This window comes from Lepidochelys kempii, chromosome 8, assembly GCF_965140285.1.
Source record: "Lepidochelys kempii isolate rLepKem1 chromosome 8, rLepKem1.hap1, whole genome shotgun sequence".
Taxonomy (NCBI): domain Eukaryota; kingdom Metazoa; phylum Chordata; order Testudines; family Cheloniidae; genus Lepidochelys; species Lepidochelys kempii.
The window spans coordinates 101,211,869-101,238,187 of NC_136387.1; the positions used below are offsets into that span (position 1 = coordinate 101,211,869).

Here is a 26,319-nt window from a genome sequence, read left to right on the forward strand (position 1 = left end):
AAGGTGCTGGGCACTCTCAACTCCCAGTCAGGTCACTGAAGTCAATGGGAGTTGAGAGAGCTCCTGAAAGCCACCTTAGGACCTTACAGCATCAGGCCTTCAGTCAAAAGCACCATGACAGAGTGCTATCCTCTACCAATCTTAGTCAAGATAGAGCTTTGCCATTAACATCAATGGAAGCAAGATCAGGGCCATGTTACCAGAGCTTGGTTAATGGTGTATGTTGTAAGCAAGTGTGAAGCAGTGTACTACCCCTTTAAGGGCCAGGCGGTGGTTGGCAACCCGGGGATAATCAAGGAAGACCTGCCCTGCCCTGGGACTGGGCTATTTAAACAGGAACAGGCAGCTGAGTAGGAGGAGCGGGGCATAGAAGCTGTGAAGGCTTCAGAGGGTGGTGTTTTTTCTCTTTGGCTCCAGGAGACTAGTGTGACCTGACTTTGCGACTTTGTTTAGTGGAGCTGAAGTTTGGGAATTCTGCACCAGGGTCCTAATTAGCTGCTTATTGTAATTGCTTCTGTCCTGAAACCTTATTAGAAGAGGATGTGCTATTTTGTTAGTGTGTGTTGGCTCCTCCTTGTCCCAGGCTGTTAAAGCAAACCCAAAACTACCCCAATTCTGGGAAATTAAAGGAGGACCACACCAGGTTGCAAAGGGGCACATGGGGACGCCACATGACTTTACAGAAGGGGTTCCCAAACTTTTTGCTGGCACTACCCAATTTGAATGAAGTATTTCCTGCCAGGACCCCAGACAATAAAGAGCAAAATTGCATCCTCCGCACAGCGTGACCGTACATGCACTGTGTGTGCAATGTCATGCTGCATGGTGCATTTGCTCTACAAAATGGCCTCCTCTCCACAGTGTGACCTTAGATGTACAGTGCATGCGAGGTCATGCTCTGTGGAGGAGGTCATTTTGTAGAGCAAAAGGGCGTCCGCCGTGCATTGTGACCTCACAGGCACATTACATGCGAGGTCACACTGTGCAGAGTAAAATCCTCCATACACAAGGGATCGCCTCAGTCCCCTCCGTTGATGGTATGACTCCATTTGGGATGGCGACCCCCCCCCCACAAGTTTGGGAGCCTCTGCTTCGCAGCAAAGTTATAAAATCTGATTTAATCACGACGGTTAAAAATTAGTCTTCCATTGCCAATAGCTCTGACCATGACCTAAAATGTTTGCCAGCCACTCAAGTTGTGTATTAAGCTCTATTCAGGTAGATTTGTATTTCTAATTAAAGAGGAGAATAAAGCAGGTATTTTTTTTTCTCAAGGACCTGGCAAAAATGAATATGCTTTCTCTTCCAGGAATTTTAATGAAGAATGGATTATTTTCTTTCAGAAAGATGTTTGTGTGTTGTCTGACTGCACTGTGCAATTTAGGGAGTTTGTGTTGACACAGAAAGGGAGCCTGTACAGTATATAGTATTTAAAATCAGTAAGCTTTAGGTTTGATAAAATAGCCTTGGCCCTTAAGGCCAAGGGAGTTTAGAGCAGGGGTTCCCAACCTGTGATATCTGCGCTACTGTTGGTCCATGAGCTTGAAGTTCACCTGTTCACCTGCAACAGTTTTTAAAGATGGTGATAGGTGAACGAATGGCGTTTGACAGCTGCTGGCTTAGACAACGTACTGCTGGGCTGCGCGCTGTGATTTAAAGTGGAGTTGCCTGCGGACGGTTTGAAGGGTCATCTTCTTACACTTGTCTAGGATGTTTGATAACTGTCTTGTTCTTTTCTGAGTCTCTCAGGTCCAGCGATAAAAAGATGTAGATGGGTTTCAGCAACATTTCTGAAGGGAGTCACTTAATCCCTATTTTTAGCTCAGCAGATAGGCTGTTTCACTGTGTAAGTCTTTCCCCCTATGGGCTGGAAAAGTGGATTTAGCGTAACTCAGATGTCAGGATCTTCTGACAGGGATCTGATTCCACCCTGCTGCCTACCATGTAATCTTAGTGGTCCCTGTCTCTCTTCTTCCGGAACCGAAAGCTGCTCATCTTTCATCCCATGTGTTTGAAGAGCTGGGTTCAGCAAGGTACTTAAACGGAAATTGCTACATTGGATCAGATTTGCGATCCATCTAGCACAGTGATACTCAGATCTCAATGGTTCAGGAGCCAAATTAGTGCTCAACATAACCCAGAAGAGCCTCAGGAGTGTGAATTAAACAGTATGACGGGGAAATATTTAGGTATAGAGAAAAGGAGTACTAGTGACACCTTAGAGACTAACCATTTTATTTGAGCATAAGCTTTCGTGAGCTAACGAAATACTAACCTAGTATCAAAATGCCATGAAATTAGAGATGGAACAGAACCAAACTCACAACCCAGAACTTTAACTCTGGATCTGGGGGACCTCAGTTTGGCAGATTGGGCCACTGTGAGTGTGAGTTATATGACTTTTAAAACATAGTGAACTATGTGCTATGAATGGTATTGTCCAGCATCAGAAAAATTCTGCTATCTAATATGACATCATCCTCACTAATACTGAAAGTTAGTGCTCCGAGAGCTCATAGGGGGAGGAAGTAGTGATTGCTTAACCCGACAATAAATTCACCATTCTTCTTTATTAAAGTAATACATGTGAGTATTCAAAACTCATGTTAAAAGGAAAGAAGTTGTATATTCTCTGTTGCTACTAATCTTTTTCAAGCCATAGCAGAGCAAAATGGATGGGATAAAGTTTGAGAGGAATGTTCTTGTTTAATAAAATGTAAAACTAGAATCTTCAACTTTAAACAACAATGTTCTCCAATCCTCCACATTCATAGAGAGCTCTGAGTGAAATAAATTTCCATCCCATGGGAAATTCTGATATTTCAGCATTTGGTTTTGTATTAAATCAGGACAAAAACCTGGAATATCACCATTGTTCATGGAATAAAATGTTCTGAAATTGTTTTAGAAATGATGAAATATTTCAGTTTGTCAGCTCAACTTTGAACTGTTTTCCCATATGGTGGTGCATTGCCTCATGGGAGCTGTAGTTTGGGTCCGATGCTGCCAAGCTCCCACTATGGACTAGGCTCCCTGGCCGGATTATATCTCCCAAAATGCACATGCAGTCGTGTGACTCCAATGATCCATCACACCACTCAGAGAAACTTTGTGGCATTGTCGATGTTCTCTAGCCAGGGAACCCAGCCCAGAGAAGAGAATGGGGGCATCAGACCTTTGAACTATAACTCCCATGAGGCGATATGACACTACAGGGGGATGCAGTTTAATGTTCAAGAACTGACTTGAAACCAAACAGTTCAAGTCAGTTCAACAAACCAAAATATTTCAATTCAGGTCAGATTGGAGAAATATTTCTTGTTGGTTTTCCCCCCAGAAAATGAAAACAATTTCGCAAAGTTGGTATTTTCTGGCAGAAAATCTTGATGTTGTGGAAACTTGCATTTTCTGTCAGAGTGACACAGGTGGGAGAACTCCAGGACAGCTGTAACAGTCAAAGCGGTGTGCTTGTCCTGCATGGATGTTGGGGGTAGGATTTGGAGAGCCTGCGACGGGGTTCCGTACCCCCTTTGAATGCTCTGGTATGGCCTCTTGTTCTCAACAAGGTTTTGGGGGTGGGAACAGGACATTGGAAAAGCAGGACAACCATGTGGCTCCAACACCTCCATCACTTATCACACAGAGCTGATATCCTGAGGCAGTAGTATCGGGCGTGCTCAGTCTCCACTACAATTCAAAATTATACTAGGAGCCAGATCTTCATTTGCACTGAGGTCACAGCTCTGCACAGGCACGGACCTTCCCTTTTCAGGGTGGGTGCTCCACCCTCGCTCCGTCCCGAACCCCCCCTCTCCGCCTCTTCCCCCCAGCACCTCCTGCCTGCCGCCAAACAGCTGGTAGGTGGAGCCCGCTGAGCAGCTGATTGGCTGGGTCGGCCAAGCGGCTGATTGGCAGGTGGATGGTGGGTGCTGAGCACCCACTTTTTTTTTTCCATAGGTGCTCCATCCCCGGAGTCACCCATGGAGTATGCAGCTCTGACAGTGTAAGAGGGCCTTAAGAGAGGTGTGTATTTCAATAACAACTTCCAGAGCAGTGTAAAGGGTCCTTATGTGAAAATTCAGACCTAGCAGTACAAAAGTCCTAGGAAATCACTAAATACTGTGTAGGCCTTATTCTCATTTACACCACAACTAGAGGTGGGGGGAAATTTTATGACCAAAACTTTTTTCAGCAAAAAATGCAATTTGAGTAATTCACAAGTTCATGTTGGTTTTTGCCAGAGTGTTTGTTTTTGTTGGGGGGGGAGAGGAAATCCAACAATCTCAGAATGTTTTGATTTGACATTCTTGTGCCCATCTACTTGTCCTGATGTTTCTTTAACACAATTGTCAGCTAATTTTTAATCGCAGAATCTTTATGGTGGCCACAGAGTAGAGCAGGAGGAAAAACTGGGAAAATCCCAATGCCTCTGTCGCATGCAGGCAGAAGATGAAGGACACGTGTAAGTGAGCAAAGAATTCTTGACTTGACAAACATTCCCAAACTGGAATTTATGAGAATCCAGATACAATAAAATGATATTAGCTAGAATTTGGCTGTACTCTGCGCAGCAGTGGAATGATGGCATGGAGACAAAGCTGCCACATCACACATTCCTTGTTTTTACCACAGCTTCCCTATGGAGGAAATGAAATCTTTCATCTTGTTGGTTAATCTGTAATATAAAGAAACTGAGAGAAAATCACTAGATTTGGAAAGACTAGGGAGCATATGACAGCTTTGCAAATCAGGAGTTTCCTTCACCCAAGCTAAAAAGAAGAGATGCATATAGCAAATTGGCAAGCTGTGTTTTAAAAGGTTCTCTGTGCATCTTCGGGAATATAAATACTTCAGTAAAATAAGGGAAAACTGGCCTTAGATTTTGGTTGTGTTGAAGCTTAAAGTGTGTTTGTGTCCAGAACAATGTGTAAAAGTGTCATCTGGCTGAACATACCTGCTTCCATTCTTAAATCAATAGCAATTGCATAGGCCAGGATGAATTTTCCTGTCTGCGTCTCTGAGTCCTATTTTCTGACTTACAAGCAAAACCAGCACAAAACTCCTGGCTCCATTGAAATCAATGGAGGTTTTGCCATTGTCTTTAACAGGGCTAGGATGTCACCTGTGGTTTCTATTACTGTTAACACTGAGGAATTCAAAGCAGCGCTGGGACAGTGAGGGTAGTCTACTCTGCCTTGATACTTCCTTAACACAATTGTTGGCTGATTTCTAACTGCAGAATCTTTTCTGGTGCTGGCAATGTGGCAGGCAGAAAGAAACCAACTGGATTTTCAGGCCTCGGGTTGAGTTAGTAGCACCATCAGTTAGAAAAGAAGCAAAGCAAACAAATCAGATCTGGAATCATTGAGAACGGTTGTATGTGGAACACCAGGATGTTACTTGTACAGACCCACTTTTCTGTCTACAGCTGTGCTAGGTGTTTAGTACGGCCTGATAATGATTTAAAAATCAAAGGTGAATAGCAACAAGCAAAGAGCCCAGAGAATAGGAGTGAGAACTGCAGAAGCACAGCAATGAAGCAGATTAATCTCACCCGAAATATCAGCATGGCAATTTTTGATCAACCCTTGTACAAAATTGAGAGCAGTAAAGCTACCAGGAACAAAGTGTGACACTGGGACCTCTGTCTTTGCCTAGTTTTACAGAACGAAAAAGACTAATTCTTCCCAGAAGAATCAAGCACAGAAGAATCAATCTTTCTCATATCCTGGGAGCTAAACTACAAAGAGAATGTAATCATATGTTTCCACCTTCTATCACCTTGATTTCATGATTCCTCAGGCCTTGGTTTACAGAATCATTGTATAAGGTCAGGTCATGCTCTTGGTGTGGAAAACTCATCCATGGTCCAAGAAAATCCATGAGTTTCAATTTTCAGAAATTCCTGCAGATCATCCCACAGGGAGAAGCAGGTTTGGGAAAGGTGGGCGCTTCCAACCTGGAGGTGTGTCAAGAGCCTCATGGAAATCCCATGAGACATGTGCGGAACATTTGTGTGTAGGTGTGGAATTTTTTGACTGTTCTTAGGGAAAATACCTCATGGTCTCAGAAAATGAAAACTTATCCTTGTTTTCTTCTCTGTCTCTAAAAATAACCTTGAAAAATTGCCTGGTTAATAATGGTGAAAGAAAGAAAAAAATCTACAAGGGGGGGTTACTTATTACATAGATGGCTCTGCTAATGCTAGTGAAGGAAGCTAAGAACTGAGAGAAAGCAGAATAATAGGAAAAGAACCCATCCAACAGTCAGTGAATCTAATGGTAGACTCACTCCACTTGTAATCTAATTGCAGCCCAGTTCTTTTTAAAAATAAATTGTTTATAAAATCAGAAAATAAAGAAATGTGCAAACCCTTCATGCAGGGCCAAAGCCTATTGAAATCAGCAGGACGACTCCCATTGATTGACATGAGTGTTACCATGGTTTGACAAAATAGCTTACAAATGTTCATATAATATAGTTGGATTAATTTTCCGTATTCTGTTAGACTACATTTTTTGTTTACATTTCTGGTTAAATATGTTTGGGATAGTAACCAGATCTGGAAAAAAAAAACCCATGATCTCTAGAATTTATTACATCAATTTCAAAATAGTTTCATTCTTATGCTATTAAAACATGCTGAACTAGCTTGTTGTTGTTGTATCCAATTTTTAAGGATTTTTTTTTTTGCTTGAATGGTCTCCTGATTATATTTCCACTTCTAAGTGAGAGCCGTGACAAATACTTGAGTTTATGGCCATTTTTCCACGAGATGTATTTCCACCTCAGATTCCCAGTATTTTATTTTCTAGCTTTGTCATTCCTGGAGCCATTTTCCACTGGTCTTTGAAGGGGCACATGTCACAGATCTAACTCTGCAAAGCACACACTGATCTACTAGGTCTTAGTGAGACGATTACTGATACAACAGTAATGGAACAAATATTAACCAAATGTAATATACAGCTCTCACAACTCAGCTGGTCCCAGTACACCAGACACTAAAAATGAGAGTGGTTAGGTTTATGACCCTCTTTAGGTTACAAAATTTTGTAATTGCTCCACTATTTATTTATCCTCTTGTTGAAGAATGTTCCAGAATATCGAGTTTACAACCCATGGGTTGTGTAACAGTGGTGGAAGGAATTACGATTGAGAGTTTCAAAACTACCAAAGGGATTTGGTTGCCCCATTAATTTTAATAGGGATAGGTCATCCAACTCTCTGAAAAGCGTTTCCAGAATTTCAGCCTACAAAGTTTCCTCTCTACCAGCTCCAATCTTCTAGGAATTCAGAACATTATGAGCTCTAGAAACAAGGGAGAAGGTGACACAATCTGGAAATGCTGGGTTCTGATGCTTCAATGCACCTTCAAGAAACCATTCATAGATTTCAAGGTGAAAAGGGACCATTATGATCATCTAGTTTGACCTCCTGCATAACACAGGCCAGAGAACTTCCCCATGCATGATCTGCACTTTCAGATCTTCTCCTTGTAGAAATGAACATATATGGTAGTTTGTTTGGTGTGTACAGGTCAGGCATCAGATGAAGAGATTATTGTGGTGACCTTTTTGCAGATTGTTCAGAATACTGGAAACATTTTGGGAGATGTGGAAATAACCATCAATAGAAAAGTTCCACAGAAATGTCATGTAACTCTGCTATAGGGCAATGCTCAGTTTTAATGTATATGCATATGCTATCTCTCTTAGGTACTTAGTTGCATGGTACACTGTCTTATAGTAAGTGAGCTCCTCACAACGTTTAATGTATTCATCCTCACAACAGCCCTGGGAGGTAGAGCAATGCTATTATCCCCATTTCACAGATGGGGACCTGAGGCACAAGAGGGACTAAGTGACTTGCCCAAGATTCCACAGGAAGTCTGTGGTGCAGCAGGAAACTGAATCCAGGTCTCTCTCTAGTCTTAGGCTAGTGTCCTCACCACTGTATTTAATAACTTCATGCCTCATTAGGTACATTTGTGTCACTTCTTGGCATCCTGCCTTCACCCTGCTTGAGTCCATCTTCTCTGTCTAGACCTTTGCATCATACTTATCTCTGTGGTATCTCTTAATATAACTGTGCTTACCATGCTTAGTGGCTATATAAACAAACTGGTATGTTACTATTTTTATCCCTGTTACTATCACAGTAAGATGAGCATAAATACTCAGGTTTCAGAGTAACAGCCGTGTTAGTCTGTATTCGCAAAAAGAAAAGGAGGACTTGTGGCACCTTAGAGACTAACCAATTTATTTGAGCATAAGCTTTCGTGAGCTACAGCTCACTTCATCGGATGCATACCGTGGAAACTGCAGCAGACTTTATATACACACAGAGAATATGAAACAATACCTCCTCCCACCCCACTGTCCTGCTGGTAATAGCTTATCTAAAGTGATCATCAAGTTGGGCCATTTCCAGCACAAATCCAGGTTTTCTCACCCTCCACTCACCAGCAGGAGAGTGAATTTGTGTAGGGGGGTGGAGGGTGAGAAAACCTGGATTTGTGCTGGAAATGGCCCAACTTGATGATCACTTTAGCTAAGCTATTACCAGCAGGACAGTGGGGTGGGAGGAGGTATTGTTTCATATTCTCTGTGTGTATATAAAGTCTGCTGCAGTTTCCACTGTATGCATCCGATGAAGTGAGCTGTAGCTCACGAAAGCTTATGCTCAAATAAATTGGTTAGTCTCTAAGGTGCCACAAGCACTCCTTTTCTTTTTTCATAAATACTCAGAGTAGCACACTGAGGATTTTGGGACTGATCCATAGCCCATTAGAGAGAAAAGGCTGGTGTGGTCATATCTTTTATTGGACCAACTTTGTAACTCTTCTCAGTCTACTTTGGAGCATTTTTGTATCTTTTGCAAGCTTTGTCAGCTCCCTTTTTCCAGATCATTTATGAATATGTTAAATAGCACTGGTCCTAGGGTGACCAGATAGCAAGTGTGAAAAATCGGGACAGGGAGTGGGGCGTAATAGGCATCTGTATAAGAAAAAGACCCAAATAGTGGGACTATCCCTATAAAATCGGGACATCTGGTCACCCTAACTGGTCCCAGTACAGATCCTTGGGGGATACCACTATTTACCTCTATCCATTGTGAAGACTGACCATTTATTCCTCCCCTTGGTTTCCTATCTTTTGACCAGTTACTGATCCATGAGAGGACCTTCCCTCTTATCCCATGACTGCTTACTTTGCTTAAGAGCCTTTGTCGAGGGTGCTTGATGAAGGCTGTCTGAACTTCCAAGTACACTGAATCAACTGGATCACCCTTGTCCACATGCTTGTAGACATCCTCAAAGAATTCTTATATATTAGTTAGGCATGATTTCCCTTTACAATAGCTGTGTTGACTCTTCCCTAACATATTGTGTTCATCTATGTGTCTGACAATTCTGTTCTTTACTACAGTTTCAACCAGTTTTCCTAATAATGAATTTAGGCTTATCGTCCTGTAATTGCCAGGATCACCTCTGGAATCTTTTCTAAAAATTGGAGTTATATTAGCTATCCTCCCGTCATCCGGTACCGTATTTAATAGTTCTGCCATTTCATATTTGAAATGTTGTTAGACACTTACAATACCTCCTACCCTTCTGGGGGTAGCTTTGCTTTAACAGTGAGTACAGGGATCCCTATCTATCTCTTACAATCTTGCATGGGTTTGGGGAACGTAATAAATGTTTTTGAAGATTTTGAGATTCTTCAATGAAAGACCCCACAGAGGTGCAAAATGTTTTTATTAATGTTCTCAACATGAGTCATGAAGCAGAATCTCATTGGGACAAGTTCTGATGCCCATATACTGAGTAATAGTTCACTCCGTGGAGTAAAGTGCTACTCGGCATGAGTAAAGGTGTCAGAATTTGGCTCATTGACATTTTGAAATGTCAAGAAATATCAGCTGTTTTTAGAATTCATAACAAGCCTAGAGAATTTAGTGAGAAGCCTCTTGGTTAGGTGTAAGAGCATTATTGAGCTTTGAAGAGTCTCATTATTGTTGCCTTTGAATGTCAAAGTTACTGTGTCTTTATTAATAAGTCTTCTGTAAGCAACAATGAATGCCTAGTAGCAGTGAGGATCCAGATGAGTGACATTGGAAAGACTTTTAGGGGCAATGTGAGATAGTGGAAAGTGACTTTGACTGTTCAGAGTGCTGTCTTAATGGATTTAAGAACAAATTAGCTACTAATAGTAGTAGATATGAATCTTTTTTTGGACTAGAACAAAATGTTCCATAATGAAACATGTGGTTTCACTTTGAAGCACATTTTGTAAATTGTCACCAGTGAAGTTAAGAATTTTTTGTTACTCACTGGTTTCACTCAGGAGGCAAAACTTTTAACTGGGCTTTAACTGTTTCTGTCAGAAAAGGCACAGCTTCAGTGTAATACAAATAGTTTTGCAGGCCACATTGACTATGCGTTTCATGCCACTTTTTTCTCGCTGTACCCTTTGGACCACTCTTGGGATAGATGAAGATTCGATCTCGCCCCAATTGAACCTTCACTCAAATCTCAAATCTAACGTGAACTTTTCTTTAAGTTAGGAAAAGTTTCCCTTTGGTTTTGTATTATTTGTGTGCCTTTGTTTTGGGTACCTTAGCATTTCCATGAGAGAGAGGCTGTTGTATTGTGTTTCTAACCTGACCATAAGCAAGAATTATTAAAACTCTAGCAAAACACAAAACAAAAACACACACAACAACAACTGACATTTCTCATAGCTGTTCCAGCCAAAGTGTACAGCTGCAAGAGGTGGAAGTAGTTCAGATGGCCATGGTGAAGGGACTCAGTTGACCTGGGTTCAAATCCCAGCACTAGGATAGACTTCTTATATGACCTTGGGCAAGTCACCTAACCTCTCTATGCCCTATGCATAAAATGGGGATAATAATAATTAATAATACTTGAACCTGGGTCTTCCACATCCCAGCCTGCAGTCCTAACTACTGGATCATCCTTCCTCAAACATAATAAGGTTCTCCCATTGCTAGTCCAAATTTGGCTGCCCAAATATAATTACTGTAAGAGTCAAGAAAATGGTTGTTTGCTACAAAATGCATTTTCTTCTAAAAGTGAAAGAAAGAAGGGAAATATCTTTCCACCCTGTATGCACCTTGACCTCAACAAAGGTAACCGCTTGTTAACAATAGTGTGATTTCCCACAGTGACGGAGAATCCGCCACAGCCTTTGGTAAGCTGTTCCAATGGTTAATTACTCGCACTGTTAAAAATTTGCACATTATTTCCAGTCTGAATTTAGGGTTCAAAAAAGAACTAGATAAATTCATAGAGGACAGGTCCGTCAATGGCTATTGACAATGGGCAGGAATGGTGTCCCTAGCCCCGGTTTACCAGAAGCTGGGAATGGGTGACAGGGGATGGATCACTTGATGATTACCTATTCTGTTCATTCCCTCTGGGGAACCTGGCATTGGCCACTGTCAGAAGACAGGATATTGGGCTAGATGGACCTTTCGTCTGAGCCAGTTTGGCCATTTTTATGGTCTTATGTCTAGCTTCAACTTCCAGTCATTGGATCATGTTATACCTTTTTCTGCTAGATTGAAGAGCTTATTATTAAAGGTATCTTATATCATCAGGTATGGGAAGTACCACACTTGTGCCTGGCCACTGCATAGAGGTAAAAGTTAGACCTGTGAGGAAAAAGGTTTTTCCATCCCTTGAACATTTTTGAGATTTCAATTTTTTTCCTGTCCCAAACAGGAATGAAAAGTCAAAGTCTTGACTTTTTCTGTAAAATGAAAACCTGAGAGGTGGAGGGAAAGTTTGCAGGTCAGTTGAACTATTTCATTTAGATGATTTCAAAATCTTTTGTTTTGATTTTGACCTTTTTAATTTAATTTTGTACTCCAATCGTCTTTAAGGTTTTTAACCAAAAAGATGTTTTGAGCCAGAAATCTTTTCCTTTCTAAAATATTGAAATGAAATGCTTAGACGATTTCAAAACTTCTTTCCAAAAATTCTTCAAGTTGAAAACTGTGTTGAAACGGACACTTTCCCATGGAAAGTTTTTGTTTTGACAAATTGATGTTGTCTGAGGGGGAAAAAAACGTTTAATCAAAAAATTCCCAACCCGCTGTAGGAAAAGCCCTTCGCATCCTCATGTGCCTTCACAGTGGCTGGTATAGTTCTTTCTATCAGGCTTTTGTTAGGATGGTCACCCATTAACATATTACATTTATATGTGTTTTGCAGCTCAAGGACAAAGAACACAAGCCCTTCTTCGGGAGGGTCCTCAGGAACAGCTGCATCTGCTGTCCATATTTTTGAGCCTGTACCAGTGTCTTCTCCCTCTTCGATTCCTCTTCAGTCAGATGAAGAAGACAGCCTTCCACCTCACCTCCTGCTACCAGATAGCATCAGCCAGCTGGAAGAGTTTGGCCGTCAGAAGAAATGGCATAAGAAGCAGCACAAACACCATCGCCAAAGGCAGTTCAATGACCTGTGGGTTCGAATAGAAGACAGGTGAGTCATTGCTATTACCCCAGCAACTTTTTCCTTCTCATTGTCTCAAGACTTGACTGTTGACCCCCACTGATTGGCTGATGTAACAAAGTCATGAGTCATGAGGGGACTCTGGGGGTAAGGAGTTGGGGCTGGAATGTGTGAGGATATATTTCAGGCATAGAGGGGGGAATATGGGAGTTGGGATGAAGGCTAAGCTGTTATAGATACATTGGATCCAAACTGGAAAGGAAAAGAGAGAGGTCGGCATGATGAGGTTTAAAATACAGGTATATAAAGGCCAGCTAACAAACCAAAGGAAATGAAACAAACATTATTTGGAAGTGGCTACCTATCTATCAATATAGCTGTTCATCTTAGGGTTACATACTGGTGCCCATCACAGAAGTATCTGACCGCCTTCCATCTAAAATTGATAGCAAAAGCATGGAGTCTCTGGTACTTCTCCCATGTTGGGGTGAAAACTGTGCTTTTCATTTGTGTATTTTGTAGGTTTTTTTCGAACTATTTTATGTTGTGATTGGTTGATTTATCCATGTTACATGTTTTATTTCCTATTTTGGGTGGGTGTATGGACAGGTGAGGGTGTCACTGTTCTGAGTGTGACCTATGCTGTGGTGGAAAGGCTCTTTGGAAGAGGGAGGTTTTGCAGTGTCTCTTAAAGATGGTCAGAGTCTGGATTCTCCTGGTCTTATCTGGAAGTTTGTTCCACAGATGGAGCCGCTTTGTCCCCAGCTCTCATGCACTCAGTCCTGGCTTTTGTGATCTGAGTTATCCCAGAGAAGGGCAACCTCCTTGTTTTCCATTTGAAGGGTTCCAAGTCCTCCAGTGTCCCAGGATTCCATAGGACCGCCTGTCCCAGCTCAACATCATGTGGGACAAAAGGGTGTGTTAAAGGCTCAGATCTGGTTGGGGTATGGGTGTTAGCCACACTCCCTGAATTATCTATAAATTCAGGCTAACGGACAGGATACCTACTATGCTATGTAGCTATGAGTTCAAACAGCTGGATGGAATTGGCTATTCTTTTTTTTTTTTATTTATAACTACCATTGCTTCCAAAAATGATTTTGAAAAGGATGGTTCCCCAGCTTAGTGTTGCACTGATACTTTTACTACCCCTGCAGGATCTCATCTGAATCTGAACCTTTTATTCCTTTCCCTTCGATGAGAACTGAGGAGATGATAAAATGTCCGTTTTCTGGCTCACAGAGGCTATGATGAGCAAGACTTTGCATGACATTTGCTTTGCAGCAGTGTTTCTAAGGAGGCATATGGGGGGTTGGGTGGGAGACCAAAGATCTAAAATGAAGAAGGGGGAAAATAAATCTGCTTTAGTGCTTTCAAATGATTTTTTGTCTGGGGGTTTGTTTGTTTTTTTGGTGCTGTTACAATTCTAAAGCAACTTCCATTTTAAAAAAAAATTACAAACTGTTAATCCAAAATCAGAGGCTCATGGGAAGCTTTGGTTTCCCAATAAAATGGATGTGGTATTGAACTTTACAAACCAGCTGCTGCATATTGTGCTTTTGGCAGTTCTGTTTCATCGGCATCAACTGCACGCTGGGCCTAGTGCGATGCATTGCACAGGGTGTTATTTTTTAAATAGTTCCATTCCCATTGGCCATAGTAGAACATAAGACTGTGTAAGTTATTAGAGTTTGTAGTCTGATTATTCCCTGAACGGGTGCGATAGAATAATTCTGCGGCCAGCTTGGCTCCTGGGCATTTCTTAAGAGAAGATAAATTCAATGGGTTAGATCCACAGCTGAGCTATGCTGATTTTACACCATCTTGGGCTCTGGCCCAGTATACCAAGAATGTTCTCCCAGTTCATGGTTGTTTCCTAGCTTCACTATTATTGGGTTAAATTATACACTGGAAACTTGGTAAGAGGGAAAGGTGCACAAACCTGGGGTAAGTTGGGGAAGGAGGGGAACCTGTGTCATTTTTATTTCAGGTGAAAACCATGTAAAACTCAGTCGGCTTCCATCCAAAGCCTTCAAACTTCAATATTTTCAGTTGAGTTTCAAAGCCAAATGTGTGAGTGGCGGAGCACACATGCAAATTTAAACCAGATTAAAGGTTCTTGTCTGAACCCCACTGAACTATGAAATCACTGTTTCAGAGCTCTTTTCCAAAGCTTTATTGACCATGGATTAGAGGACTTTATGAGCCATGAATTGCAGGGCTTTTATGGACTGTGGATTAAAAGTCCATCTCCTACACATCCTTGGAAATTTTAGGGTGTTTTTTTAAGCTTCCAATACAGAAACAAAGGAAATGAACAAATGAGAACAATGTTAAAGGAACATCAAAGGTCTGAATTCAACCTATAAAAGCCAGGAAATCCATAATTAATGGTTCCACTCAGGCCTTAACTCATACAGTATTTCTAGTCTGCTCTGGGGTTATAGCCACCATCTGAAATAGTCTAACAAAGACGAGTCATCATTTAACATCATACATTATTATTATTTTATTTTAGACATTGTCTCTCTCCTTTTATTCTATCCTGAGAGCTGGGACTAGCTGTCACACACAAACTGATATTCTCTAGATTTGTATAACATCAGGGTGTTCTGGTAGAAGGCAGGGGTGAAAGTAACTGAAAGGACTTACCGGTACTCTGGAGTCCTGAGCAGGGGGTGGCCTCAACCGCAAGAGGCATTGCCTGAACCAGAGGAGGCGAAGCCTTTCAAGATTTAAAGGCTCCAGCTGGGAGCCCCAGGGCTTTTAAATCACCCCAGAGCTACCAGCTGCAGAGGTGGCTGGGAGCCCCCGGGTGCAGGGGCAAATTAAAGGGGGGAGGGATAGCTCAGTGGTCTGAGCATTGGCCTGCTAAACCCAGGGTTGTGAGTTCAATCCTTGAGGGGGCCATTTGGGATCTGGGGCAAAAATTGGGGATTGGTCCTGCTTTGAGCAGGGGGTTGGACTAGATGACCTCCTGAGGTCCCCTCCAACCCTGATATTCTGTGATTCTGTGAAAGGGCACAGGGCTCCAGCCGCCGCAGAGCTCCAGGCTCTTCAAATCACCGCAGATGCCCTGCCGCTGCTACCCCGGGGCGGCAGGGCTCTGGTGGTGATGTAAAGGGCCCGGAGCTCCGGCCGCTGCACCCGAGCCCTGCTGCCGGAGCTCCGGTGGCATTTCAGGGCTTGGACGGCACTTTAAAGGGCCTGAGACTCCCCGCAGCAGCTGGCACTCCGGGCCCTTTAAATCTCTGCCCAAGCCCGGCTGCCGGAGCTCCGGCGGGGAGTCTTTAAAGCACTTTAAAGCCTCAGGCCCTTTAAAGCACTGCCCAAGCCCCGCAGCTGGAGCTCCAGGGGTGATTTAAAGGGCCAGGGGCTCCCCGCAGCGGTTGGAGCCCTGGGCCCTTTAAATCATCCCCGGGGAAACCGGTCCAGTCTGGCACGGCATACTGGCTCTTGCCGGTACGCCGTACCTGACCGTACCGGCTTACTTTCACCTCCGGTAGAAGGTTTCTAGATCTGGAATTCACCTCCCCCTGTTGCTCTGACAAAGCCAAGATTCGTTACAAAGCTGAACTATGTCATATGTGGGGGTTGAAAAATACAATTTTATTTCAACAATTTTTTTTTCAAATGTAACAATTTCATTCAAAAATGTGCCATGGCCAATTTTGATTATTTTTTTAAACAAAAAAAAAAAAACTTAAACAATATTAAAATGTCCCTTTCTCATGGCAATGTTGGTTGTCAAAAATGAAATGAGAATTGTAATTAGAAATGAAACCAAATGATTTCATTTCCATTTTCAGAAATCTTCATTTTGTTTCAAATTTGTTTCTTTGCACGAAACATTTTGATTTCCACAAAACTAAATGTTGAGCAGTTCAGCTAGCTTAGCTGGGATTTTGGGGGGAAGGTGGGAGAGTCGGGGGATGGGGGGCATGGATGGATTGCACTGAGAGGGTAGGGTGACCTGACAGCAAGTGTGAAAAATCGGGATGAGGTGCAGGGGTGGGGGGGAGTAATAGGAGCCTATATAAGAAAAAGACTCAATAATCAGGACTGTCCCTAGAAATTCGGACATCCGGTCACCCTATGAGAGGGTCACTGCTTCAATTGGATGGGGAAAGTTTTACTGTTTCCATTGAAACCATCAACTCAGTTTCCTCTTCTAATATGAATAGTTAATTACTGATTATATGCTTGGGGCAATTAAAATACCGTAGGCATTTGAATGCAAACAGACAAGGTCCTTGCCCTTAAGGGTTTAGACTTTAAAACCATAAGCAAAAAATACTACAAGACCTAGAGAATATATACACCATCGGTTGTTGACATAGTCATTTGAGCACTTCATAGAATAGAAGGGTCTTTAGAAAAGTTCCTTACAGGTAGAGAGGCCGGGAGGTTGGTGAATGGAGGACTATTTCAGGAGCTGAGATAATTTGGAATAAGGCAGAGAGTCTGGAGGAAGTGAAAGGGACAAATGAAATGGTGAGAAGGAAGGACTGGGTAGAGCAGAATGAGAGTGAGGGGCAAATCAGGGATTAACAGCCTTGCTGAGCCTTGAGCAAGAGCTGTTAATGGGGTGGAGTTATGGAGTGCATTGAAGGTGAGTAGAAGGTTCAGATTCATGCAGAATGAAAAATGGGAGCAAATGTAGAAAATTTCAAGGAGCGGGGAGGAGACTTGGTCAGAGAAAGGAAAGGACTAAGAGTGTCTAATGTAGCCATGGAACTGCAGGTCTGTTATTGCCTGAAAATGAAATAAAATCCCACTGTGAATGGGAATGGCATTTCCTTGATAGCCCATTGGTGAATGTTCAACCCCAGATGAATGCAGTAACATTACAAACATCCATTTCTTTTCAAAGTGACAGCTATTTCAGACTAAAAACTTTAAGCCAGTGATGAATGAAGAGTGACAATGTGCAATAAACTCCCCTAATCATGCCCATATATAGTGAACCTTATCAGTTGGGCTGGAATTTAAGACAGTTAGTCTGTTATCCTTTCCTTGAAGACAATGTAGTGATGGAAAACAGAATGCTGTCAATTTGTACAAATTTTTAATTCTGCTTAATTGCACCTGAAAGGTAAATTTCAGTAAATGAATCCAAATTGTTTCCCTTTCACAACACACAGTGCTGAAATATAGTACTTAGTTTCATTAAAGAGAAGGCTGCTTTTCTTTTTAGGAGACCAAGACACTTTTGAAGTCTAACAGGTAAATTGTGGTCAGATGACTTTCTTTCATATGGTGGCTTTGAGATTGAAATTTCCATCAGTGGGGTTGTGTTTGTTTAAAATATTCCATCAGTCTCTCTGTTTAGTGTAGTAGATGCTAAAGGGATACATAGCCACTGATGGACACTATGGGCTCCATTCTCTGTTCCAGCCAATCTATGCTCAATATAGGAAATGGGGAAGGGGTAATGGTGGCTCTGTGGTTTGTGTTTCCCCTGTTGTCAGATTGGCTGGAGCCCTGTCTAGACCCCAGCATTAGTTAGAGAGTAGCCTTGGGGCTTCTCTAACTTGTGACCAGTTACCTATGACTCCAACGAGCTGTTCCAGCAGTCAGGAACAGAGAGGCTTAAGCCAGGCCTGTTGGGAACCCCACACAGGCAGTCAGGACAAGGGTCAGAACAGGGACCAACCTGAGGCAGGGAGTAGCAGAGGAGTGCATAATCAGGTTCCAGCCAGGACTGATACCAAGGGTCAGATTTCAGGATCTGAGTCACAAGGTGAAGTCCAAATCAAGCCGAAGTCAAAGCCAGGAGTTCAGGAGCAAGGAATGGCTGTGGCAGCTACAGGGAATCCACACCGTTGCCGAGACACTTCCTGGAATACCCCTTAGGTTTATATAGGGTGGGGAGCCAACCAGAGCCCCTGAGGCGGGACTTCCCAGGATCTGTGTCCACAGAGGGTCATGGGCAGTGGAGTACAAGCTGGTTATAGCCTGGAGATGGCCGCTTCCAGGTGCTAGACCCACAGGGCCCTATAATGCCTGCCTTTCCGGTCCATGCCTCCTTCAGGCCCCCTACACTAAGGAACTGCAAGGTGGGGATATAGAGCTGCTGCCCTGACCCTACACCACCTGGAAATTCCCTCTCTACTGAGGGAATTCTCTGGTGGCCATGTCCACCTAGTTGATATCCCCTTTGCACCTCCAGAGCATCATAAAGGGGCAACAAAGCTATCTGATCCTATATCTCACTGCAGTATGTAACCTAAGTAAGTTACTGCAACTTGTGTCCACTTCCTGATTAATTATTAAATACTACCCCATCCACCATTTCCTTCTTCCTTCTTCTCAGCAATCTTTGATATCACCGTGATGCCTCCATGAGTGCCCTCAAACAAGAAGGGATATTGGCTTGATTTCCTTCTGACTTGTTAGATAACATGCTCCAATTATTGCTCTTCAACAAATATTCAAGTGACTACAAAATGCAGCCGGTTATTAACCAGTTCAGTGTAAACATCAGCTTCCAAATGTCTTCTGAGTGACTTGGAGATTCTTACGCTCGTTCTTAAGGAGTACTTTTTTTTATGAAATGAAATATGAAGTTCCTGGCCAAATCTTGCTCGCTGTTCTCTTGTGAGTAGTCCCATTGAAAAAGCTATGTGGCATTATGATCGGATGGTGTTGCTTTCGTGATTTTAAAAGTAAGGAAGTGAGACTTTAAGCATGTGCATACCTCCATTGTGCATAGTTCCAAGCGCACATGTGCTTAAAGCTGTCCATGTGCTTTACTGGATCGGGCCCTGATTTAACTGTGCAAAACACAGCCTGCTAGGAATCATTTTTACTCTGAGTAGTCCCATTGACTTCATCAGGAGGACTTGCAATTAGATCTGGTCGGGAATTTTCCAGTGAATTGTTTTATTGTTGAAAAATGCTGATTGGTCTAAACTGAAATTCACGAAACAGAATCAGGTTTGATGAAATGCCCAAGTCAAGGGGAAAACCCAACGTCAGGGAAAACTGTTTCAGAACTTTTAAAATGAAAAGTGTTCCTTTCCCAGTTCAAAGTGACTTTTGGATTAGAAATTTAAGCAAATTAGACTGAAAAGGGTTAAAACAAAAGAAACAAAAAGAAAGAAATTAATAGTCAGAGAGTCATAGTGTTAAAGGCCAGAAGGGACCACCAGAGCATGTAGTCTAACCTCCAGCACCCTCACACTAAACCCAACAACCAAAATTGGACCAAAGTATTACAGTCCCAGAGGAGACTAAACTATCAAGTGTCACAAGCAGAGAATAGGAGAGACTGATAAACACCAGTGCCCAAGGCCCCACTGTGACCTAATTGATTGAGTGAGATATACCCAGATGATCCTGGCAAGTGAGCCATACCCCACACTGCAGAAAAAGGTAAACAAAAAAAAAAACCCAAAAAAAAAACCAAACCAAAAAAAACTGCCAGTCTGACCTGGGGGAAAATTCTTTCCCAACTCCACATATGGTGATCAGTTAGACCCTGAGCATGTGAACAAGAAGTGGCCAGTCAAGCACCCGAGAGAGAGAATACTCTGTGCCACCTCAGAACACTGGCCATCCCCCTCCAATGTCCCATCTCCCCCCATGGCCATTCCTGAAGCTACTCATGTAAGAGACCAAAAAGAGAGAGAGAGAGAGAGAGAGAGAGAGAGAGAGAGAGAGAAGAAGAAGACAACTTGGGGGGATCCCTTCCTGACCCTTACAGGAAACTGGGTGAAGCCCTGAAGCATGAGATTTTTAGGTACATAAGACATAAACTAGAAGGGACCCCCGGGGCTGCCTCCTCCCATCACAAACAACCCCACCATACAATACCACTCATAAATTTGTCCAGCTCTCTCTAAAAACTAACTAACTTGTTTGCCCCCACAACTTGTATTGGATAAAGGAAAAAAACAGAAACAAAACATTTTGAAATGATCTAAACAAAACATTACAGTTGATCCAAACTAAAAAAATAAATCAGTTTTTCAGTTCATGAATAAGGCTAAGATTCAGTCACGGGTATTTTTAGTAAAAGTAATGGACAGGTCACAGGCAGTAAACAAAAGTTCATAGCCAGTGACCTGTCCATGACTTATAGTATATACCTCTGACTAAATCTTGGGTGCTCTGGAGTGGGGGCTTTGGGGCGCCATGGGTGCTCTGGAGGGGGGGCTCCGGGGGCACCGCAGATGCTCTGGAGGGGGCAGCCTGGGATCACTGCTGGTGCTGGGGGGGCAGTGGCACACATCCCAGGACTACCACTAGTGCTCCAGGGGGCAGGGGTGGCCATGCGCAGCCTAGGACCGTTGCTGCTGCTGAGGGGGGAAGCGGCGCATGTCCCGGGACCACCGCTGGTGCTCCAGGAGGTGGGGAAGTGGCAGAATGTGGCCCAGGACCATCACTGCTGCTGAGGGAGGGGTGGCACGTGGTGACCCGAGACTGCCCTAGCAGCAGCCTGTGTGGCTGGCCCGGAGGCTACCTGAGATGGTTAGGTGGCCCTGGGATCTGTCGAACCTGCCGCTGCAGAAGTCATGGAGGTCCCGGAAAGTCCCAGAATCCATGACCTCCATGACAGACTCACAGCCTTATTCATGAATCATTTTCAGCTTTTGACTTTTTGTCCTGAGTCAAGAAGGGAAAACGATTTTGAACTCTCCAAAATATTGGTGGAACAGGAAAACCATTTCCCACCTTGCTCTACTCACCGGAGTGACATTATCCTGCTGCTTCTGAGCTGCACAGCAGACATCAAGCCCTTTAATGGCCCTTTAATGTTTGTTAGTCATTTGAGGTTTTTCAAGTGAAAGGTGTTATGTAAAAGCATTAATTTTTATTAGTTATTATAATATTTTATTTATCAATCCCCAATCAGGACCCGGAATCAATCATCTATTCTTTTTTCTGAGAAACTAATTAGTCATGTGTACCAAGTTCCTTTGTAGATACAGTAATTCATAATTATACCTGATAATATCAAAATATTTGTACTTTGAAAGTGTCTGGGGGGATTTTCCAAAGCATTGGCCTGACAACTCCTTCCACTGAAGTTGGTGGTAAAACTCCTTTACTTCAGTGGCAGCACTGTTAGGCCAACAATGAGTGTGTTTGAAAATCCCTCCTGTATTCCACATTCTGTGCTTATGGCCATTCCCCGAATGTTCAAAGAGTTGTGAAATTTGCTTAAGTTCTTTTTTTTTTAATAGTTAATGTGGGATTCTTTTTATTGCCCTTCTGGTTTCTGAGCCATCAGAGTGCATTTCGGCCATGTTTTCAAGCTGGTCTCGGCAGCTATGGAAACTTACTGTATTTAAATGTAATCTGAGAGAAAATATGGTCCATTGGTCATGGCAGTAGCCTAGGACTTGAGCAGACCTGGGTTCAGTTCCCTGCTCAGCTGCAGACTTCCTGCGTGACTTGCAGGTGTCACTTAGCCTCTGTTTCCCAGTTCCCTAGCTGCCAAACATGAGACGACCACTGCCCCGCCTCACAGGGGTGTTGGGTGGATAAATGCATTAAAGACCATGAGGTACCAAGCGACAATAGTGAACGCACTGTGATGCAAGTGCTTCGGATAGATAAATTCTCATGTGATCACCGGACTTCTAGGCACTGAGGCTTTACATCAAATATCAGGAGACTCGCCCTAAAATCCTGAGAGTTGGCGACCTGCATGCAAGAGCCTTTTAACACAGATGAATAGAAATGTAGGGGTGGAAGGGGCTTCAAGAAGTCATTAAATCCAGCCTCTTGTGATGAGGCAGAACTAAGTAAACCTAAACCATCTCTGACGGGTGTTTGTCCAACTTGTTCCTAAAAACCTCCAGCGATGGTGATCCCAACCTCCCTTGGAAGCCTGTTCCACAGCTTGACTCCCCTTAGCGTTAAAACGTTTTTCCTAATATTTAACCTAAATCTCCCTTGCTCCAGATTAAGCCTGTTACTTCTTGTCCTTCCTTCGGTAGACAAAGAGAAGAAATTATCACAGTCCACTTTGTAACAGCACATTTGAAGACTGTTATCAGTTCCCTCCTCAGTCTTCTTTTCTCAAGACTAAACATGCCCCGTTTTATTAACCATTCCTCAGAGGTTAGGTTTTCTAAACATTTTATCTGTTGTTGTTTTTTTCTCTCCAATTTGTCCTCATCTTTCCTAAAGTGTGGTGCCCAGAATTGGACACAACACTCCAGCTGAGGCCACCGCAGTGCCGAGTAGAGCAGGACAACGACCTCCCACGTCTTGCATACAATGCTTCTGTTAATACACCCCAGATTGATATTAGTCTTTTTCTCAGCTGCATCACATTATTGATCATATTCAGTCTGTGATCCACTATAACCCCGAATCCTTTTCAGCAGTACTGTCACCTAGCCAGTTATTCCCCTTTGTGTAGCTGTGCATTTGAGTTTTCCTTAAGTACTTTGCACTTGTCTTTACTGCATTTCATCATGTAGACTGTTGTCAGAGGAGCACATTCTTGTCTCAATTACCAGGATTCAATCTCACTATTATTATTATTATTATTATTTTATTATTATCATCAGAGTGCCTAGGAGCCCTAGTCATGGATCTAGACCCCCAATGTGCTAAATGCTGTACAAACAGAGAACAAAAAGACAATCTATGCCACAGGGAGAGTACCATTTAAGTATAAAATGAGACAAGTCAATGAAGTTGCATGGGAATAATTGAAAGCAGGACTGGGCCCAATATCTGTGCTTGATATTTACTGTATCCTGGTAAAAGTGATGGGTGTATAAAATCTTTGCAAAAGTTGAATAATGGCAAAGGATAACTCAGCACAATATGAATAAGAGGCCAATCTTTTTACTGTAGCCTGTGATACGGCTTTGATATAGTTTCTTTTCTGGTTTTTATTAGTGCTTCTTGGATTAGCAGGTTGGTCAAAGTGCACACAATGTATTAATTAAGATGGTGATATGTGTTCAGTTTAGAATTTTGTCATGCATCACAACAAGAAATGGAAAACTCTGACACGTGTCTTAAACTCTAGTATGATCACGCTAATACTCCAAATTTGGCAGCCTGCTAGGGGTGATAACGTCTTTCACCTTATAAAACTACAAGGTTCATTTGCTATTCTCCAGACCTATCTAAAGAGATGCACAGCCATGATTTCATATGATAAACAGACTATGGGTCCAAAGCTACTTTTTGTTCATTCTGTTAGTTTCACTAGGCTTAAGTTTCCTAATGTTCTTGAGAAACTTGCATTGCTGAAATGTGATCAAAGGAATACGCCAAGCTATCAACTTTTTATTTTCCAAAAAAATCTAAAGAAAAGTCTCATTGTTTTTTATTGCCATCATTTAAGAGATTTACACCACTTTGGTAATCATTGAGTATAATGTGCAGTGTCTATACTTAGAGACAAAGTTTCTTTCTTTCTTTCTTTCTTTCTTTCTTTCTTTCTTTCTTTCTTTCTTTCTTTCTTTCTTTCTTTCTTTCTGATATTGCGCACATCTGCCCAAAGAATCAGGGGCATGACCTCATGTCCCCCACCCCACATCAACCAGCTGAGTGTTGCGGGTGAGGGAGGGACAGGCTGTACCGCCCTCAGGCAGAGCTGTTCCTTGAAGGCACAATATGGTCCTAAGTAACTTGCCCAAGGTTAAAAGGTGCATGAATCAGAGGCAGGAATAGAACCCAGAAGTTCCAACTCCCAGTCTCCCATTCTAACCACTAGACATCACTTCTGTGTACAGTGGGCTCTTATAAGAGACAATACCAAACAGATTTTATAAAATGTACCTTCAATTAGGGTGACCAGATGTCCCATTTTTAAAGGGAGAGTCCCGTTTTTTGGGACTTTTTCTTATATAGGTGCCTAATACCCTTCATCCCCATCCCGTTTTTTCACAGTTGCTGTCTGGTCACCCTACCTTCAGTCAAAAAGGGCATTTTATGGTTCTCCAGAAGGAAATAGGGCAGGCTAGAGAAGTAAAAAAGTAATTCTCCAAAAGTCCAGGGATGATTTTGCTATTCATGTTCACACTCTAAAACACTGCAACTTTGTATTTGATATTGGCCAAGTGCACACAAATTGTGCTTTCAGATCTGTCTACAGAACTGTCACTGACTTGACTGGCCTTTCTGCATGTCTCTCTGAGAGCAGAAATTAGCCTATACAACTGTCTGCTTTCAGGAGCATGAAGAAACAGGCAACACGTTTTGTATTCTCTTCGCTACTTTCAGCAATAAACTACCTTAAGCAAAGCTTTTTTCCTGCAAAATGAGGCAAATAAACATGTAGAATAGAACATTTGTATCTTGCTGGTAGAGGATTTTAAGCAGTCTTTGAATCTAAATTCTGCATTTGTTACTGGTTAAATATTTCCAATTGGGTGGATGAGTGAAACTAACCAAACTAGAGGCCAGATCTGCAAAGATTTTTGTACATATAGTTACTCTCTATTCAGGAATCCAAGAACATTTTCCCTTCCTTTCTTCTCAGTCTGCTAATAGGAATGTAAATGCAGACGGAAGATTTGGTATGGATCCTATACAGGAATATCTCTTTCATTTCTGTTTTCTAGTACTGCATGGCATCTAGCGTTTAAGAAGATGCATGATACGTATACATAATGTTGGGGGTTACTTTGCTTGAAAAAGTATAACCCTGCTTTGGGCATTGGACTGACAGCTGGGCTCAGGTCCTGACTCTGCTGGATTTATTCCGTGTCCTTGAGCAAAACGTTTAATTTCTCTGTGCCTCCGTTCCCCAACTTTTGTTTGTATTTTGTATCGCTTTCTCCCACCCTTTTTCTGTCTTGCCTGTTCCGGCCCTGATCCTGCAAAGACTTACACAGGGGCTTAACTTTATCCAAGTCCCGTTGACTTCAGTACAAAAAGGGTAAGCACTTGTATAAGCTTTTGAAGGATCAGGGCTTTGGGACAGCGAACTGTTTGGGGAAGGGACTATTTCTGACTATGTGTATGTACAGCGCCTAACACAGTGGGGCCCCGCAGTGGCCTCTTGGCATTACTGTAATACAAACAATAATTATACTGGCATCAGGTATGCAACAACTTTCTTTTTGAATAGAGAGCACCACTTTCCTCCGTCTTATTTCTTCTTTTTTCCCCCCTTTCGTTGACTACTTTTTATATGTGGAGCCAGTATTAATGCTAACTGATTAGGCTGTTGGGCCCAGCTCCTCAAAGGTATTTTAATGGGAGTGAGATGCATAAATAGATCTGAGTGTATCTCTACACCACAGGCTGGAGGCGTGATTGCAGCATGTGTTCTCCTACCTGAGCTAACTTTGATCTAGACAGGTCAAAGCCATCTTGAATAACAATAGCTGTATAATTGCAGCAACAGAGGCAGTGGGACAGTCTAGCTTCCTGCCTATGACCCCTCCCAATCATGCCTCCAGCCTGCAGTGTAGAGATACTCTAAGGATCTGGGCCTTGATGTCTGGGAACAGGATCCTACAGGCACCTAGATCAGAGGACCAATTAGCAAAATCCTCTGTCACTATTATGATTATTATTATGATTGCTATCTGTTGTGTTACTTTTTTTCAGGGGCTTGTAAGGTACTTCTTGCTGGCACCTGTTGGAGGAAAGATGCCTGCACTATAAATGGAAAAGAAATTTGATTTTACGTACATACTTTTTAATGTTTGATCTGTTGGTCACAATTGTGCTAACTGGGGATCTGTTCCAGACACGGAATACACACCCCAAACTCCATTGGAGGTCATAGGAGTTTGGGGCTCAGGACTGGACCCTTGCACAAAAAAAGTCTGGAGAAAAATGTGGGATTTTCCATTGTACAGGTTGCTACTAAGTGGGCTTGACTCTCTTTGTGTAAATGCAAGGATTTT

The 26,319-nt window shown here is 42.5% G+C and overlaps 1 protein-coding gene across 2 annotated transcripts in view; it reads left to right on the forward strand.

Moving 5' to 3' along the window:
* TRABD2B (TraB domain containing 2B) overlaps positions 1-26,319 on the forward strand; it is a 412,663-nt gene that overhangs the window by 375,685 nt on the left and 10,659 nt on the right. The window contains exon 7 of one of the 2 annotated variants that reach the window (XR_012160561.1): positions 12,242-12,318. Coding sequence is in view for 1 of the 2 variants with exons in the window: in XM_073358274.1 (XP_073214375.1) it covers positions 12,242-12,511 (270 nt within the window). In the remaining variant the exon portion in view is untranslated. Of the gene's footprint in view, positions 1-12,241; positions 12,512-26,319 lie in introns of those variants that run through there. The other variant, XM_073358274.1, reaches the window with a different exon arrangement.